Source organism: Vipera berus (assembly GCF_964194415.1).
Source record: "Vipera berus genome assembly, chromosome: Z".
Taxonomy (NCBI): Eukaryota; Metazoa; Chordata; class Lepidosauria; order Squamata; family Viperidae; genus Vipera; species Vipera berus.
In genome coordinates this window covers 15,878,662-15,895,681 of record NC_138205.1, presented here as the reverse complement: position 1 = coordinate 15,895,681, position 17,020 = coordinate 15,878,662, and the positions used below count along the sequence as shown (strand labels likewise).

Below are 17,020 nucleotides of genomic sequence, written 5' to 3'. Positions count from 1 at the left end.
TGGGTGCTTGGCAAGCAGCTCACCTTTATGGCCATTTGCAGTTGAAAATTAATTTATGAACACAGAGTGATTGGGCTCCGGCGCCAGGCTTCTTCTGAGCAAAATCCAGGGATTGCTCTATCCACGCAGTTCTTCAGTTCTTTTCACACATTCTACCCACATACACAGAGGGTGTGCATGTGTGTGCCTTTTTAAGAACCCTTTGGGGGCCTGCTTGAAATCCTCCTGTTCCTTCTTGAGCATACTCGGTTCAAATCCTTCCTTCCTTTTCAAGCCTCCTGCCTGGATTACTTCTTCTGCCCTGACCTGGATCTGCCCACCAGAACTCTGGCCTCTCCATATGCCACCCACCTCCCCAAACCCAGTTGTGGCTTCTCTTAGCAACCTGAGATGCACCTTCTCTTCTCCTTGCTCTGAGGTGCCTCGTTTCCATCCTTGGCTGCCTTGGGACCTGAGTTCCCCATCTCAAGGTTGGCAGCTTTCAAATGGGTGGACTCCAATTCCCAGAATTCCCCCACCAGCTTGCCAGCAGGGGAATTCTGGGAGTTGGAGTCCACATATCTTAAAGTTGCCACGATTAAGAAGCCCTGCACCTGTAGTGTTAAAACTCAGCTGCTAAATAATTACTCTGCGCAATTGTGAACTAGACCCAAGAGCGAGGCTGTATGATATTTTCATCAGTCGTAATCTTGCAGATATACAGATCTGTTTAATTTACATGCCCCAATCACTCCCATCTTCTCAACCTCTTTTCCAAAAGGAATTCTGGTTTATACTTCACTCCAGAAGAAAAAGTTGCCACATGATTCCTGTGCGTTGATCAGGGCCAGACAGAAGCAACTGCAGGGGCTCCTCTGCCAGAGATCCAGCTGCGAGGACTCCTTAGGCCAGGGGTCTTCCTCCAACTTGGCCCTTTTACGACTTGTGGACTTCAACTCCCAGAATTCCTCAGCCCGGCACGCTGGCTGAGGAATTCTGGGAGTTGAAGTCCACAAGTCGTAAAAGGGCCAAGTTTGTCAGCCGCGAGAAGGCGCTAATCCTTCCTCAGCAAGGAAAGAGTTACGCCAGCAGCAGAGCAAGGCAGCGGCGGGAGGGATCTCGTAGCCTTCGCTCTTTCCGCTTCCTGCTCCGGGATCTGAGAAGGCGGGTTGCTGTGATCTCTGGGTGAGAATCCGGGGGCGAGAATTCTGCAATGATAATCTCGATTACGGAGAGGACGGGGCGAGCAGATGATATGCTTTGCAAGCCATCGCATAATTGCAAATGCTTATTTCGAATAATTCTGCGTTTCTAGCAAAAGAGCGGGGAAATCCGGCTAGAACGAACGTGCGAAGGGCCGCAGCTGAATTGCATCCAGTCTCGCTCGTATCCTGGTCACCCGCAGTGGCCAAACCGCTATAACTTTCCATTTCCAGGTAGTAGTTGATAGATCAGCATTTCTGAACCTTGGCGACTTGAAGGACATGTGGACTTCATCTCCCAGAATTCCTCTTGCTGGCTGGGGAATTCTGGGAGATGAAGTCCACACGTCTTAAAAGTCGCCAAGTTTCAGAAATACTATGATATATTGTTTTTTAACTGGAATGCGGGGGGGGGGCTTTATTTGCCCGTTGTGATGGCAGTAATTAATTGATCTAGTCTGCCCTCAGTCAGTTTTCACTTTGGAAGCCATGAAAGTGGATGCCTGTTGTATTACTTTTTAAAAAGTAAATTCCATTAAAGATAGTTTCCCAACTTGGGGTCCCTTTATGGTACTGGGATTACTAATGCTTAGCCAGCTATGTGACCAAGAGATAACAGCTTTATGGACCCATTACCCATAAATGAAGCTGGCATGCTTTATTTTAGGCACCTCGGGGCAAAGCCAGTTCTCCCTTATCTTCTTATGGGTTGCTGATTTTTCATTGCTGTGTCCTTACCTTTCTGTTTATTTTATTCTAGTTTCCTCTTTGCTATAATTCCCCCCCCCCCTTTTTTTAGCACTTTGGATAGGTAAATGTGGAGGAAAATGTCTTGCCAGAATAATTGTTTTGCTGAACTTTTAAGGGAAAAGGGAAGGTGAAAAGGGGTTCTGTTTAAATGGAACTGCTTTGAAACTGGAATGTGGCTGCTCCATATGAGGGACCTATGTTGAATTAGAGGAAGGGTTTTCCCCCACAATCTAATTCAATAGCCAGTCATCCAGGGGCTAAAACAGGTAGTCCTTGTCTAGTAACTGCATTGTATAGTGACCATTTACAGTTACGACAGCAATGAAGAAGTATCTTTGTGACCAATCACATTTACGACCTTCACAGGTCTATAAAGGAAAGGAAAGCTGATGTAAGATTGTAAGCAGTTGCAGTTTCACTTAACTGCAACGGAGTTGCCAATCTCAGTTGTGATCACTAAATCAGGACCACCTGTACTAAGCTTCTTCTTTCTTCTTGGATAGCCAATAGATGCTTTGGGATCCATGAGTTTGTGGAACTATATTTTGTATTACTTTTTTAAAATGTTAAAATCCCAATTCCAAAGCTTTGGAATTGCTGCAGTTTTTAATTATTTGACTTGCCCTTTTCTGCATTTTTTTCTGCTTGTGTGAAAACAAAGCTATGCTCTTAAGTATATTGAATCTCGTTTTGGAAGGCCCCAGTGGTACAGTTGTACGTTACAATATGCTTGTGTCTGATTAGAAGTAGCCAGGCTTGCCATATTCATAATTTATGCATGGTTGACTGATTGCTAGGACAAGACTGAGCTGGAAATATTTGCCTACTTGCTGAAGTTGTCTTTGGGGCTTTTCTTCCACCCTAGAGCCATCTACTGCCTGCCCCGTTTCTTCTCTACTGCAGCCCACGATGAAGAAAAACCTACGGAAAAGCCAGGATGAACGTTATCGCTTGAAGTTTCAGCGTCTTTGCCGTGTGGCCAAGGTGCTGGTTTACGAGAACGCAGCCTTGTGTGATGAGATTGCCCGGCTGGAGGCCAAATACTTGCGGGTACGTGAAGAGCGTCGTTTCCTGCTTACTCGCCTGTTGCAAGCACAAGCCCTGGCTGAAGACGACTCACCCACACCAGCTGTGGCAGCCAGCCTGCAACCATCCCCAGATGAGCCGCAAAATTCTCGCAAAATTCGCCGGGAGCGCAAAGGCAAAGAGAATGGCCGAGCATCCAAACGCAGGGCACCCCTGGAGCTGGGCATCCGCCGACTGGTCCCGCCGCTTCCCTTGGATCCTGCCGGACGACCGATTTTTCCTATCGCTTTAGGTCCACTGACTGTCTACAGTCTGGGTGAGATCATCTCCGACCGTCCTGGTTTTCACACGGAGAATGCCATCTACCCGGTGGGGTACTGCAGTACCAGGGTTTTTGCCAGCACCCACAGGCCAATTCACCGCTGTCTCTACACCTGCCAGATCAAGGACGGGGGCACCGGGCCACACTTCGAAATTGCCCCTGAAGACGAACTGGGAGCTGTAATAATGGGGTCCACCCCGGATGCTTGCCATGCTCAGCTGTTGGAAGCAGTGGGTGCTGGCCAGCTTGAGCCAGCCGGGGCCGAATTCTTTGGGCTGTCACACCCTGCAATCCAACACCTCGTCCAGAGCTGCCCAGGGGCACACAAGTGTGCTGGGTACCGCTGGTACCGCTTTGAGATCTGTCGCCCGAATGATGGACACCCTCCTGAAGGACTGTCTCCAGGAAACCCGGGCATTGATTTTGAGGCCTTCCAGAGTCAAGTTTTGGCCGGGTCTATGAATCTAGATTTCCCTGCAGCTTCTCCTTCTCCACCCTGCGGAAATGGCTACACTGAACTTTTCCTGCCTTGTGCTACTTCGGCTGGGTCCCCCCTCTCTCCGAGTCCAGAAACTGACCCTGATTGAGAACAGCCAGAGGGCAGCTTTTAAGGTTGCGTCATCCTTTCTTTCTAGCTTCTCTCTCTAGGGAGAACAGAGTTGCCCGATACCACTAGAATGGGCTTGAATGAAATTTTCGGAAGTTTTTTTTCCCCTTTCCCTTTAGATTTACAAGCACCCGCTTTATCTCTTTTAAGTTTTCCCCAGGACCAATAAGAAAAGAAGTAATTTAAAAACTAAAGGGGATCAGGGATTTTAAGTGGGGGGGGGCTATGGAATTCCTCAAAACAGGGTTTATCAAACTTTTTGGAGTAAAGGGCCGAGATTGCTTACTTTTTGCAAAATTACCAATATTGTGGCTATATTTTGGAGGCAACCACACTCATTTCCAGTTCACTTATTCTGGAGCAGAGTTTGTTCTGTAGAGGAAGAGCTACAGAAGATCTAGTCATTGGCTTGTCCCAAGTGGGATCCAGTCCAGTTCGTTGTACAGAAATTCATGTGCTAAAGCCACACCTGCGCTCCGCCTGGACAAACAAGCTGTCGGCTTGTCCAGATGTAACCAGGAGCAAGGACCGCTACATATGCATGAGTTCCCTTCCAAATTGGCTACCCTCTATAGCAGGGGTGGGCAGCTACGGCCCCTTTATGATCTGTAGCAAGCTCAGGAATTCTGGGAGTTGAAGTTCACAAATCATAAAAGGGCCATAGGTGCCCACCCCTGCTCTACAAGTAATCGTCACTTAAAAACCCGAATCGGGACCGGAAATTTCTATTGCTAAGAGATGTGGCTGTTAGGTGAAAGATTATATAACCACACCACTTAGCAATGGAAAACGTTGGACAGTCACAGTTGCACATCGTTAAGTGATGACTGCACACTTTTCCTGCCCTGTTGTACTTGCTTCCACCTCATCACCCTCCATCTATAATCTCATCCCAATCTCTGCCTTTTTGGGTGTCCTGCGCTCCACTGCTTTTCCCTGCTGCCTCCAACTTACCCCCCTCTTCCTCCCACAGCTGATGATGTGTGCCTGACTTGGCCTTTGCATTGCAGCTGCTGGCAGAGCACAGGGGGAAGGGAAGCAGAGAGCAGCCAAGAGGGCAAAGATGGGAGATAGGTGGATGGAGTTCGTATGTGCAGGTGGCATGCCAAGTGCCCAAATTTTGACCATGTGACCACAGGGGTGCTGGAGTGGCCATAACTTCAAGGACCAGGCATAAGTATCATTCATTCAACATTATTGGAACTTTGAACTGTCACTGAAGAATGTTAAGTGAGGACTATCAGCAATATTTGTTTGTGACTTTCTAGCTAGTTAACAGTCTTGAGAATCCTATATTAAGCCAATACATCCAGTGATATTGTAACATCTGAGGTTAGGGAAACCAAATAACTCTCCATGTTCCGATACTGCAAACTGAACCTTCATTGTCATCCCAATCAGCCAAAGGACTACTTGGGGACCGTATGAGATAACATGGAATGCGTATAGCCTGTAGTTTTCCAAACCCTGACCTACAGCAGGACATGCCTGGGTAGAAAAAAAACCCGTCTTGCTATTAAATGAACATCTACTTGTTGAGTTTTCCTGCAGCTGGGCTAACAATTGGTTTCAAAATATTTCCATCATAGCCTCATTGAAAAGGTAATGTTAGATCGTGTCTTGTGTTCCACTTAGATATTAACACGTAGAATTTATATGGGGTGTATTTCCGCTTTTACCCATAATCTTCAAGTGACTATTAAAGTTTTTGTATATTGTGTTTATGCTCATTAGGCAGTGATACTGTCAACTCCATGCTAATATTGTATTAAGATACCTTCTCGTTGTAACTGATTGTGTAAATTCCCCTTCCTGTGCCATTTTGTAGTGTATGAATGTTAACAGACTAGCAATTAAATTGAAGTGTTGCTGTACTTTTTCCACTGTATACTAGAAAAAAGTATATTACAGAGAAGAACAGGAGCACATCTATGCCGTTATTGGAGAAGCACTGTTGGTTGCACAACTTACAAATTCACACACAAAATCAAGCACACAGTGACTGGCCTGTATTATCTTGATTTTCTCCCCCTCCCCCCCATTATTTTCTTGTGTCCATAAGCCTCAACTTTGCAACCTGTTTTGTCCTAAGCCTTAAAATTTGTCTATAAAGAAAATTTGACGATGCATATGGAATTAGTAGAATATAAATACAAAAAATAATAAAAATAAAGGGACGCGGTGGCTCAGTGGGTTAGGACGCTGAGCTTGTCGATCACGTCAGCAGTTTGGTGGGTCAAATCCCGAGTGCCGCGTAACAGTGAACGCCTGTTACTCGTCCCAGCTTCTGCCAACCTGACAGTTCGAAAGCACGTAAAAATGCAAGTAGAAAAATAGGGACCACTACGGTGGGAAGGTAACAGTGTTCCGTGCGCCTTTGGCATCTAGTCATGCCGGCCACATGACCACGGAGACGTCCTCGGACAAGCGCTGGCTCTTCGGCTTTGAAACGGAGATGAGCATCGGCCCCTAGAGTTGGAAACGACTAGCACGCATGTGCGGGGGAACCTTTACCTAAATACAAAAAATAATGTCACTGATAATGAATTCTCCATTTAAGAAAAGGATTTCTTTTCCCAATTTGTAATGTATAGGCTCATAATCCTATCTGTGCAAATCAATTGTGACATATGCAGATGTTTAGACACATTCATAACGCCCTGAGTCTTCGGAGAAGGGCGGGATATAAATAGAATTAAAATAACAATAAAATAAATTCATGTATATAGTCCTCAACTTACGACCAGTTGCTTAGCAACTGTTTGAAGTTGCAGTGGACGCCCCCCCCCAATTCCCAAAGGTACTTATGACATGGTTTTGAAGTTCTGGCAGCTGCGCCCTCCCCCCCCCCATATTTTTAGGCTTTCCACAAAAATGGCCCACAGCAAACAATATGTTAGTTTTATAACTCTTGCATTCACTTGAGTGACACAAAAAAAGTAAAACTCAGTCACTCACATGGGTGAACTGCTTTACGACCATTATGACCTACGACTGTAATGGCAGGCTCCTATTATGGTCATAAGCCAAGGAGTACCTGTACACATGATAGACACGCCAGACGCACAACTACAAAATGCACTTTTTTCTCAAATTTGATAGAAGCCTACACCAAACGGCCTTTTTAAAAATATATCTGGATGCACAGTTATCAATGCAAATAGACATTTACATACCAGCTTTGTTTCTGTATTAATATTTCTGAACAAATTGATCTAAGGAGAAAAACAAAGTGATGCTGATCCTAGCAACACAGATGTGAAATGATTCTTCAGGACAAATGCTTTAGTGTGATTCAGAATGGCTATTTGGGTGCATTTACTGTCCCTCGTGGAGGCATCCCAAAGCAGCAAAGTATGTATCCAAACTGGTTCCGTCACACATAAATTCAGGTGTGTAGGGGTGTGTGTGTGTAAAGATTTTTTTACGAGCTTGCATGCTTGGAAGGCGGCAGAACTATCTCCCAACAGCTCAGGAAAAATGGAAACAAGAACGTATCCAGTTATTTCAAGATTACTGAACTTTCAGTCAACGTATCGCTGTTGGCTTGGGAATTATCTGTTTGGATATGATTGGTTTGTTATATTGAGGTGCTAATGAGACAACCACACTGTCCTCCAATGGAAGTTAGTAACCAATCCCAGATATTTCTGGCAGGAGTTGCCCAAACTTCTTGCTCCAGCACTTTTCTAGCATCCACATTTGGTACATGCCGTTGGGTTGTCTTCTGACAAGGAACTTGAAGAGGAGGGCAAAGAGGCACACGGGCATGTCAGAAACATAGCAAACCCCATTTACCATTAATAGTCTTGGTTTGGATCGGGAGAAAATAATACCAGACTTTAGCTGGTAAGGCTTCAGTAGCTTCTGGAGGTATGCTGGTAAAACTATGCAATGTTGTTGTATACCCGAACAACATCTTCGTGGTCTTCAAGGGCCTCTAGCAACCTCGCGGCCCCTTCCATCTCTGGGTCTGATAGCTGGACATGGACAATTGGGATGAATTCGAGGCCAGCAGACAACGAACAAAGACCCAGCGACTCCAGTTTTTCACGTACTTGGTGCAAGGTGGACACAGCGGAAATAAACTAAGCAATGGAGAAGACAAAAGGAGGAAAAAATATAGCGTTATAGCAGGCGTGTCAAACTCGAGAGAGAGAGAGAGAGAGAGAGAGAGCGCACAAGTGCCTCTCTCTGTCTCTCTCTCTCTCTCTCTGTGTAACTCACGCTGTTCTCCGAGCTGCAGGAGAAGGCTGAAAGACTTGCGTTACCGATCCGTGGTCTAGACAGAAAGAGTCTAGTTCAGACTGATCGGGAGTGAATTCTGACAGAGCTTGGCATGCACTTGGTGGAAATCAACGATCAGCTACCTGCTGGGTGCACATCCTGCCCAGGTGAGAGATTGCAGAGTGCTACCTTGCAGTGACCCAGTCCTATATTCCTCTAGCATGCATCTCCCTGGGGGGTTTTCTATCTTGGTGAGATAAGGATGGGCAAGAGCCACAATGTATAGGTAGTCCTTGACTTACGACTGATCGCTTAGTAACAGTTTGAAGTTACGATCTACTTGAAAAAGGGGACTTAGGACCGGCATCCAAAGTTCTAATGGTTGCTCCCCTGCCCTGTGGTCACATGAACTATATTTTATGACCGTTTTGCTGCATTCAGCAAAAATGGTCTATAGCAAACAATGAGTTCGTTTTAACAACTGCAGTGTCTGCTTAGTGATATTTGCTTAATGACATCTGCAAAAAAAGCCATAAAATTTGGTGATTCACATGACCAATCTGCTTTGCAACCACTGATATTGACAACCTTAATGGGCAGGCTCCATTACAGCCGTAACTCAAGGACTTACCTATAGTCTTGCACAGGGAACCATTTCTAAGCCGTCTGAAATTTTATCAGTTGTACAAAAACACCTTTAACCCCAAGATTCTCTTGGCCACACAAACACCCTGCACGCACACACTCATTTTTGTAGTCCACAGTCCCCTCCATGCAGTGCCATTGAAACTCAGCGTCAAGCCAATGATTTTGTTATAAAGACTCCCCAGCTTGAGCTCATCCCTAGTGACAATGGACGTTATGGGTAATATTCTCAGAAATTACAGGGAATTTACCATTTTTTTCACTTGAAGAGTTTTTCCCCCCACTTTCCTCAGTCTTGGGGTTTTTCTGGTCATCTCAGCCCAAACCGTGTAAGTAGCTTTGTGAAATCACTCAAAATCTTTTAAACGTTTGTCCTCACTTCCTTGCTAGGTCAACCATTTGGGGTGCAACATTTTTTAAAATTTTTTTTAAAGAGTGGAAATGTGTGCCACTTACTTCGCTAAATTTAAACCCACCCTTTCAACTCACCCTGAGCACCACCTTCTCATCCTCCTCTTCCTCTTCCTGGACGTCTTCAGCTTCGGCTTCAATTGCCAAGTCAAGTGCCTGATCCAAGCTGACAGGACTGCCGGATTTGTCTTCCTTGCTGACAGTCACAACCCCCTTTTTTTCAAAATGATTGTGAAGCCCTTCGGCAATGATCCCCCTGCAAGGAACCAAGTCTTTAGCCTAAGACTTATTAAGCAGTGGCTTGCTAGAACCTCTGCAATCTCTGATGTGAAAGGACTACAAATCCCCATTAAACTTGCACGCCCCCACCTCCTACCTCTTGCAAACTAGCCAGCCAACACTCCTTAGGTTGCACTAACCCATTTTTGTTTAAAAGATGTCGGATTTCATTGGAAGTCCTCTTTAAGTTGTCTGTCAGTATTTCGACATAGAATGATGCGCCACCTGGACCTCGGATGCTGCAGAGGTGATAGATGGATTTCATCTTCTCCTGCCGAAGAAATTAATAATGGTAACCATCACCAAACCACATCATCTTCCCCATCATTTCAAGTATCAGGCATATGGTCCCCAGCTGCCCCTTTAAAGCAATTTAACAAAAGCGGGAACCAAAGATTTGTATGGCCACGTACCTTAAACACAACTCTGGGCGACTCACAACAATGAAAGCAGTAAGTGCAAAATCATAGACCACAGAGCCATAAAAACAAAAATGCAATGCTTATGTCAGGGGTCTTTAAACTTGGCCCTTTTGTGACTTATGGACTTCAACTCCCAGAATTCCTCAGCCAGGCACACTGGCTGAGGAATTCTGGGAGTTGAAGTCCACAAGTCATAAAAGGGCCAAGTTTGAAGATGCCTGGCTTACGTCATCTCCTTGAGATGCCCCACAACCAATCTAAATATCCTCCTTCTATCCTAGCATCCATTTCTTCCCCATGCTGGAGGTAGTGACAGATTCTATTTTCCTGGGCTCCAAGATCACCGCAGATGGGGACTGCAGCCAAGAAATTAAAAGACGCTTGCTCCTGGGGAGGAAAGCCATGGCAAATCTAGACAGTACACTAAAAAGCAGAGATATCACCCTGCCAACAAAAGTGCGTATAGTCAAGGCTATGGTCTTCCCAGTTGCAATGTATGGCTGTGAAAGTTGGACCATAAGAAAGGCTGAGCGCCAAAGAATCGAGGCCTTTGAACTATGGTGCTGGAGAAGACTCCTGCGAGTCCCTTGGACTGCAAGGCGATCAAACCGATCCTGAAGTTGAAACTCAAATACTTTGGCCACCTAATGAGAAGGAAGGACTCACTGGAGAAGAGCCTAATGCTGGGAAAGGTTGAGGGCAAGAGAAGAAGGGGACGAGAGAGAATGAGGTGGCTGGATGGAGTCACTGAAGCAGTAGGCGTGAGCTTAAATGGACTCCAGAAGATGGTAGAGGACAGGAAGGCCTGGAGGAACGTTGTCCATGGGGTCGCGATGGGTCGGACACGACCGCAAGTAACAACAACATCCTAGCATCTGGGTAACAAGCCAGCTTTTGGTAGCATACCAAAAAGCTAAAAGAGGGCCTGCCAAATCACCAGAGGGTGTTCTGAAGTGCCACTAGATGGCAAGAGTTCAGGGAAGGGACCAGGAATATGCCTGCCTATCTGATATGGTAGGATAGGCAGCTATTCTGAGGAGCAGGTAGTCCTGCAAGTATCTTGGTCTTATTCCATGAAAGGGTTTAAAAGTGATAACCAACACTTTGAATTGTACCTGGAAGGAAGCTGGGAGCCAGTGCAGCTCAAACAACAGAAATGTAATATGGCCAAACCTAAGGAACACCTAATTCAGCACATGCTATTGTTGTTCTGGACCAGTTGTAGCTTCCAATTGGTCTTCAAGTGTTCTTCAATGCATCCCTTAAAAATGTATTCCTTAAAGATATTTCTAACTTGCTTTTGTGCTGTACAAACTCCACAAAGGAACAGCAATAAAAAAACCACAAAACAGAGATCAAAAGCTGGCTGGTCCTAATGACTGTTTTGCCCCCAAACAGATGCAACATTTCCCTTTTTTGCTACTATCGTTGGCTCACAAAGGAGTCAGCAGGGACATTCAGAGGGAAGGGTGTGGGGGAAGGCACATTTGTTGTGATATCGTGGAGTAAATAACACAAATCAAGTCTTGTATTCTGACCTAAGTATATAAGTCTTATCTTGTCAATGATGCCATGTGGCTTATCAACAGGATGACACCACCATCATTTTGCCATTCTCATAGCTTGTATCGTACATCTTTGGCTATAGCCATCCCTTTATGCAGACCCCCCCCCCCAGTGACTCATAAACCTACCGCGCCAGAGATGGCTGTTTCAATAGAGCTTTTTGGCATATTCTTCCTTCGACACACCTCAATAATGTTGGCTAAATTAGTGTTAAGATGTGGGTTGGGTCCTCCTTCTGAAAAGGCAATGCAGAAAGAGATGGCCAATCATTATCATTAGGTTAGGAAGCACTACACTACATTTAAGGAAACGAAATAAAAGAGAATTTTGTTCAGTTAGTGCAAGAATGCCAAGTTCAACTATACATAATTAAGGATGTGCACAGCATGGTTTCTTCCAACTGTTGTAATTAAGGAGAGAACATTCGGGAGAAGCCTAGTTTTAAATGCAGAATGTCTTCTTTTAAATCTGAAGAGCTCATTCAGTGCAAATAGGGAGCAACATGTTTCACAGCTCCGGTTTATTCATTTTATATCCCATTTTTATTATTTTTATAAATAGGTCAAGGCAGCAAACAGAAACAATACTCTTTTCTCCTCCAATTTTCCTCACAACAACCCTGTTAGGTGGGTTGGGCTAAGAGAAAGTGACTGGCCCAAAGTCACCCAGCTGGTTTTTGTGCCTAAGGTGGGATTAGAACTCACAGTCCTAATTTCTAGTCTGGTGCCTTAATCACTAGACCAAACTGTTTGGTCATTGTCTCATCCTAACAAACTTGGCAAAAAGGACTGTTCTGCTCGCCAGAAAACAGTGATACATGTCACAATCTTGCCTTTTTTGCAAGTCCCTCACTTTAGACAAGTTAGCACAACAAGAACCACACCTAGCTAACAAACGTTTGTCCAACAATTATTGCCTAGAATATGGTTTTCCATATGGTAAATCACAAATCACAAATGGCTGGATTCATACAACACATTGAGCTAACATCAAAACCAAACACATGATGGCTTCATGTCATATTGTGGCTTAGCCACAGCTGTCCTTAGGAGTCTTCACTTTGATTGTAAAAAAAGCCAGTGAAATATTGGATCCGTACCCTTCACAGCAAAACGGATCATCATGGTAAGTTTTTGGAAGACCAAGGAACGTGCAGTATCTTTAGGACCCTTAATATGCTTGACTTTGGACCACTTGTTGTGTCCAGCAAGTGCAGCACTGGAGGCATGGATGGCACAACTGGGATGATGGAAAAGCATCAAACGGGGTGGCCGAAGTAGAACACTCAGCCGTGTGTAAATGCAGCCCACGGACATGATTTTGGATTGGCCACAGACCTTGGAACAAAAGAGAATATGAAGGAAAATTACCATGGAGACATTCGAAGAACATATAATCTACATATATTTATATATTTAAATAATAAATAAATAAATATAATTTATATATAAATCTGGTGGCAGTGTCCTATTAAGTCAATCCTAATTCTTGGTGACCATAGGAACAAATCCATACAGGTTTCTTAATGACATTTTCAGAAGGGGCATGCCATTTATTTTTTTTAAAAAAATATATGTTTTATTGATTTTTAACATAATCACCTTAATATTTCGTAAACAGTGTGTTGTTTGGGTTAGTATTTAGAAAACAATCAATAATAATTAATTTCTATAATTCTATAGTCCATATAATGGCTTTGCTTTTCTTCTTCCAATAATATTTTCTTTTGCCAACCTTAAATTAATACATTTATTATATGAATAAATGACAATTAAATATAGACATTTTTCTCGTATTTCTGCAAATAATAACTCCATCAATATAAAGCTTTTCTAACTGATCATCTTGTCTCGTCATAGATCCTGTTTACAAAATTCTTATTTAAATTTGTTTTCCCCACAATATTCAAAGCATTCTTACTGATTTAAGATTTTCTCCAAATTAGTTACACTTAAGTATTTAAGTCTTTTTTCTCATACAAGCCATCCCAACACTTTTACATTTCTCATATTTTAAAAAAGGGGGGGGGAAGAAAACACTTCCTTTTATATAAACCATCCCAACGTTTTTATATTTCTCATGTCAAAAAACAAAACACAAAAGAAAAAAGAAAGAAAAAAATACTATATTACTTGAGGGGTTCATCCCTCTTAAACTAATCTTCATTTATATCCCAAATCTTTCTATTTCTTTAACCATATTCAAACAGATGTTTAATTTTTAAATATTCCCTCTGGTAAATCCCATCATCTAATTTCTTAATTTCTTTTTTTTTTAGTTTTGTAGTTTTTCCTTTGGCTAACAACTGATCTAAAATCACCCAGCTGACTTTCATAGCTAGGGAAGGACTAGAACTCAACTCTCCCAGCTTCGAATCCTGCCCCTTGAGCCCCTTTACCAAATAGTTTTCCAAAAACAGATCCACACCATAAAAATGGCTCAGTTGGGAGTGGGATAATTACAGATAACCTCCCCAAAAGGTATACCCAGGTGTATAGTTTATCTGAACATTCCAGAAATGTTAGGCTAAATTCTGGAGTTCCCCCTCCCATGCCAAACAGTAAAATAGCAAAGTATAAAACTACCAAACCTAATGATCTATTATGATGTCCAAAGTGTTAGGAATAGGATAGCTATCAAAATAACACCAAAACAAGGTCCAAATCCTTTTTTTTAAAAAAAACAACACGGATTATACTTCTAAGAACCCTCTTCTTGTTATATTGATTCATTGTTTTGTTCTTTATTTCATACGTACAGGATACTGTCTACAAAACAAGCCACGCTCCCCTTTCGGCATTTACCCTTCTTATGGTAATGGCAGGTCTAGACGAATCAAAAGTTGGAATTAAGATTACCGGGAGAAATATTAACAACCTAAGATATGCAGATGATACCACTCTAATGGCAGAAAGTGAAGAAGAACTAAAGAGCCTCTTGTTGCAGGTGAAGGAGAGTGCAAAAGTTGGGTTGAAACTTAACATTAAGAAAACCAAGATCCTGGCATCCAGCCCTCTCAATTCCTGGCATATAGATGGGGAAGAAATGGAGGTAGTGACAGATTTTATTTTCCTGGGTTCCAAGATCACCGCAGATGGGGACTGTAGCCAAGAAATTAAAAGACGCTTGCTCCTGGGGAGGAAAACCATGGCAGATCTAGACACCACACTAAAAAGCAAAGACATCACCCTGTCAACAAAAGTCTGTATATTCAAGGCTATGGTCTTCCCAGTTGCAATGTATGGCAGTGAAAGTTGGACCATAAGAAAGGCTGAGCGCCAAAGAATTGAAGACTTTGAACTATGGTGCTGGAAAAGACTCCTGCGAGTCCCTTGGACTGCAAGGCGATCAAACCGGTCAGTCCTAGAGGAGATCAACCCTGACTGCTCTTTAGAAAGACCAGATCCTGAAGTTGAAACTCAAATACTTTGGCCACCTAATGAGAAGGAAGGACTCACTGGAGAAGAGCCTAATGTTGGGAAAGGTTGAGGGCAAGAGAAGAAGGGGACGACAGAGAATGAGGTGGCTGGATGGAGTCACTGAAGCAGTAGGCGTGAGCCTAAATGGACTCCAGAAGATGGTAGAGGACAGGAAGGCCTGGAGGAACATTGTCCATAGGGTCGCGATGGGTCGGACACGACTTCGCAGTTAACAACAACAACAATGGTAATGGCATAAACCTGCCTGCCCTAACCTTGGTTTCAGAATGCCCGAGAAGGTCGGGGAAGACAGTTTACACGGCGATCCTAAATATATGCGGAAAGACTTAAGTGTCAAGAGAACGTCGGGATGGGGCCTTCCATCATTTCCTGCAATTAACCCATTACTCCGCCCTCTCCATCCGCCACCCCTTACCTACCCAGGAGGAGTAACTCAGGAATAAAATCCCAGAATTCTGCAGAGTCCTTCCACTAAAAGCTCCGCCCCCATTAGGGAAGAGCCTGAAATTAACTCTTTCTTCTCGGCAAATCAATTTTCCAATGCCAATTTTTTTCTCTCCTTTATTTTTTCAACGGACACTTACTCCCCAGTCCTTCACTCAGAAAGATTCCTTGAGCCGCTTTGCAAAGACCAGCTTTCCTTGTATTGAAGCTTAAGGGTTACGAGACACAAGGAAAAAGATCGGGAGGGAAGAGGAAAACGAGTAACTTCGTGGCTGAAGTCACTTCCGGATTTAAGCCGCACGAGCAAGTGAATGTCTGCGCATGTGCAGAATCCTCCACCGCTGAAGTATTTCACCACTAACTAGCAATGGAACTAGACCCCAGTGATAATAAGTGGCGCCTGCTTAGTTGCTCCAATGAATAAAAATCTTTCTTGGAAAAAGAAAGGTAGTCCTGCACGGCAGTTTCCTCTAACTACAGCCTTGTGCATAGGAGTAGTAGGCAATCGGTTGTCGTCGGAGGATTTGGATTACAATTCCCATCGCATCTGACAAAGGGGAATGGCGGATGAGGATAATTGAAATAATAAAATTACTGGTGGACCCCGGCTTCTCTGTGATATCTATGCAGTTAATGATATGGCATTAGTGAGCAAATTTCCAAATGGAGGTTGCTCAGGGCAACGCTGGACTGGATGGTGATGTGCAAAGTGTAAGACTTAAGGTTTTTCTTTCTCCGGAGATATTATTCTGCTTTTCCCCCTCATTTAATATTTCTTTAAGTTGGCTCCCCGGTACATTTTTTGTACCTTTTCTGCCTCAAAATGGCATCAAATGCTACATTACTAATTTTGGGACACTGTTTTAAGGGGTGCAAAAAAACATGTTCAGAAGCCACAAAGGCTGCGCAAGAATAGTCTTTAATGACAGGCTAAGCATCACTTTTTAGAATCACAAATGAAAACATTTGCTTATCCTTTGCTTAAAAATCTGTTTCTCAACCTTGACAGCTTTAAGCTCTGTGGATTTCAGCTCCCATAATTCCCCAGCCAGCATGCTGGGGTTATTGGCCTCCAAGATGTACTTGTCATTCTATTTGAAGTCTTTGGTTTAACTGAAATATGGTAAATCAATAAGATTGCAAGGATTTTTTTCCCAGAATAACAGAGTTGGAAGGGACCTTGGAGGCCTTCCTGTTTAATCCTCTGCTCAGGCAGAAAACCCTGGCCTATACTATTTTAGACAAATGGCTGTCCAGTCTCTTCTTAAAAGCCTCCAGTGATGAAACACCCACAACTTCTGAAGGCAAGCCATTCCACTGATTGTTTTAACTGTCAGGAAATTTCTCCTTAATCCTAGATTGGTTCTCTCCTTGATTAGTTTCCATCCATTGCTTCTTTTCTTGCTTTCTGGTGTTTTGGAAATTAGGGTGACCCCCTCTTCTTTGTGACAGCCTCTCAAATATTGGGAGGGGCTCCTATCGTGTCACCCTGGGCCTTCTTTTCACTAGACTAGACATACCTAATTCCTGCAACAGTTCTTCATATGTTTTGGCTCTTTTTTGCACTCTTTCCAGAGTCTCAACATCTTTTTTGTAATGTGATGATCAAAACTGGATACAGTATTCAGTTTCCACCAATGCATTTCATGCAAGCCTGCTACATAATTTTCACTCCCCATTTTTTAGAAGAATGGAGAAAG

At 43.6% G+C, this 17,020-nt stretch overlaps 2 protein-coding genes across 4 annotated transcripts; one reads left to right on the top strand and one right to left on the bottom strand.

The window, feature by feature from the left end:
- The first annotated feature begins 1,127 nt into the window (after positions 1–1,127).
- On the top strand, positions 1,128–5,753 carry LOC308676958 (transforming growth factor beta regulator 1-like). 2 transcript variants are annotated; one of them, XM_081343031.1, is made up of 2 exons: positions 1,128–1,164; positions 2,797–5,753. In XM_081343031.1, exon 2 carries the CDS (start codon positions 2,841–2,843, stop codon positions 3,864–3,866), a length of 1,026 nt encoding a protein of 341 aa, XP_081199157.1. In that variant the 5' UTR covers positions 1,128–1,164; positions 2,797–2,840; the 3' UTR covers positions 3,867–5,753. The 2 variants fall into 2 exon arrangements, with proteins under 2 accessions (XP_081199157.1, XP_081199158.1); XM_081343032.1 differs by having other exon boundaries at positions 1,163–1,415.
- A 1,024-nt stretch (positions 5,754–6,777) lies between these two features.
- Positions 6,778–15,577, bottom strand: LOC308679079 (translational activator of cytochrome c oxidase 1-like). 2 transcript variants are annotated; one of them, XM_081346319.1, is made up of 6 exons: positions 15,131–15,276; positions 12,536–12,773; positions 11,565–11,671; positions 9,589–9,719; positions 9,248–9,425; positions 6,778–7,974 (listed from the first exon to the last, which is right to left on the bottom strand). In XM_081346319.1, exons 2-6 carry the CDS (start codon positions 12,750–12,752, stop codon positions 7,774–7,776), a joined length of 834 nt encoding a protein of 277 aa, XP_081202445.1. In that variant the 5' UTR covers positions 12,753–12,773; positions 15,131–15,276; the 3' UTR covers positions 6,778–7,773. The 2 variants fall into 2 exon arrangements, with proteins under 2 accessions (XP_081202445.1, XP_081202444.1); XM_081346318.1 differs by lacking the exon at positions 15,131–15,276 and adding an exon at positions 15,461–15,577 and having other exon boundaries at positions 6,779–7,974.
- Between the last annotated feature and the right edge of the window lie 1,443 nt (positions 15,578–17,020).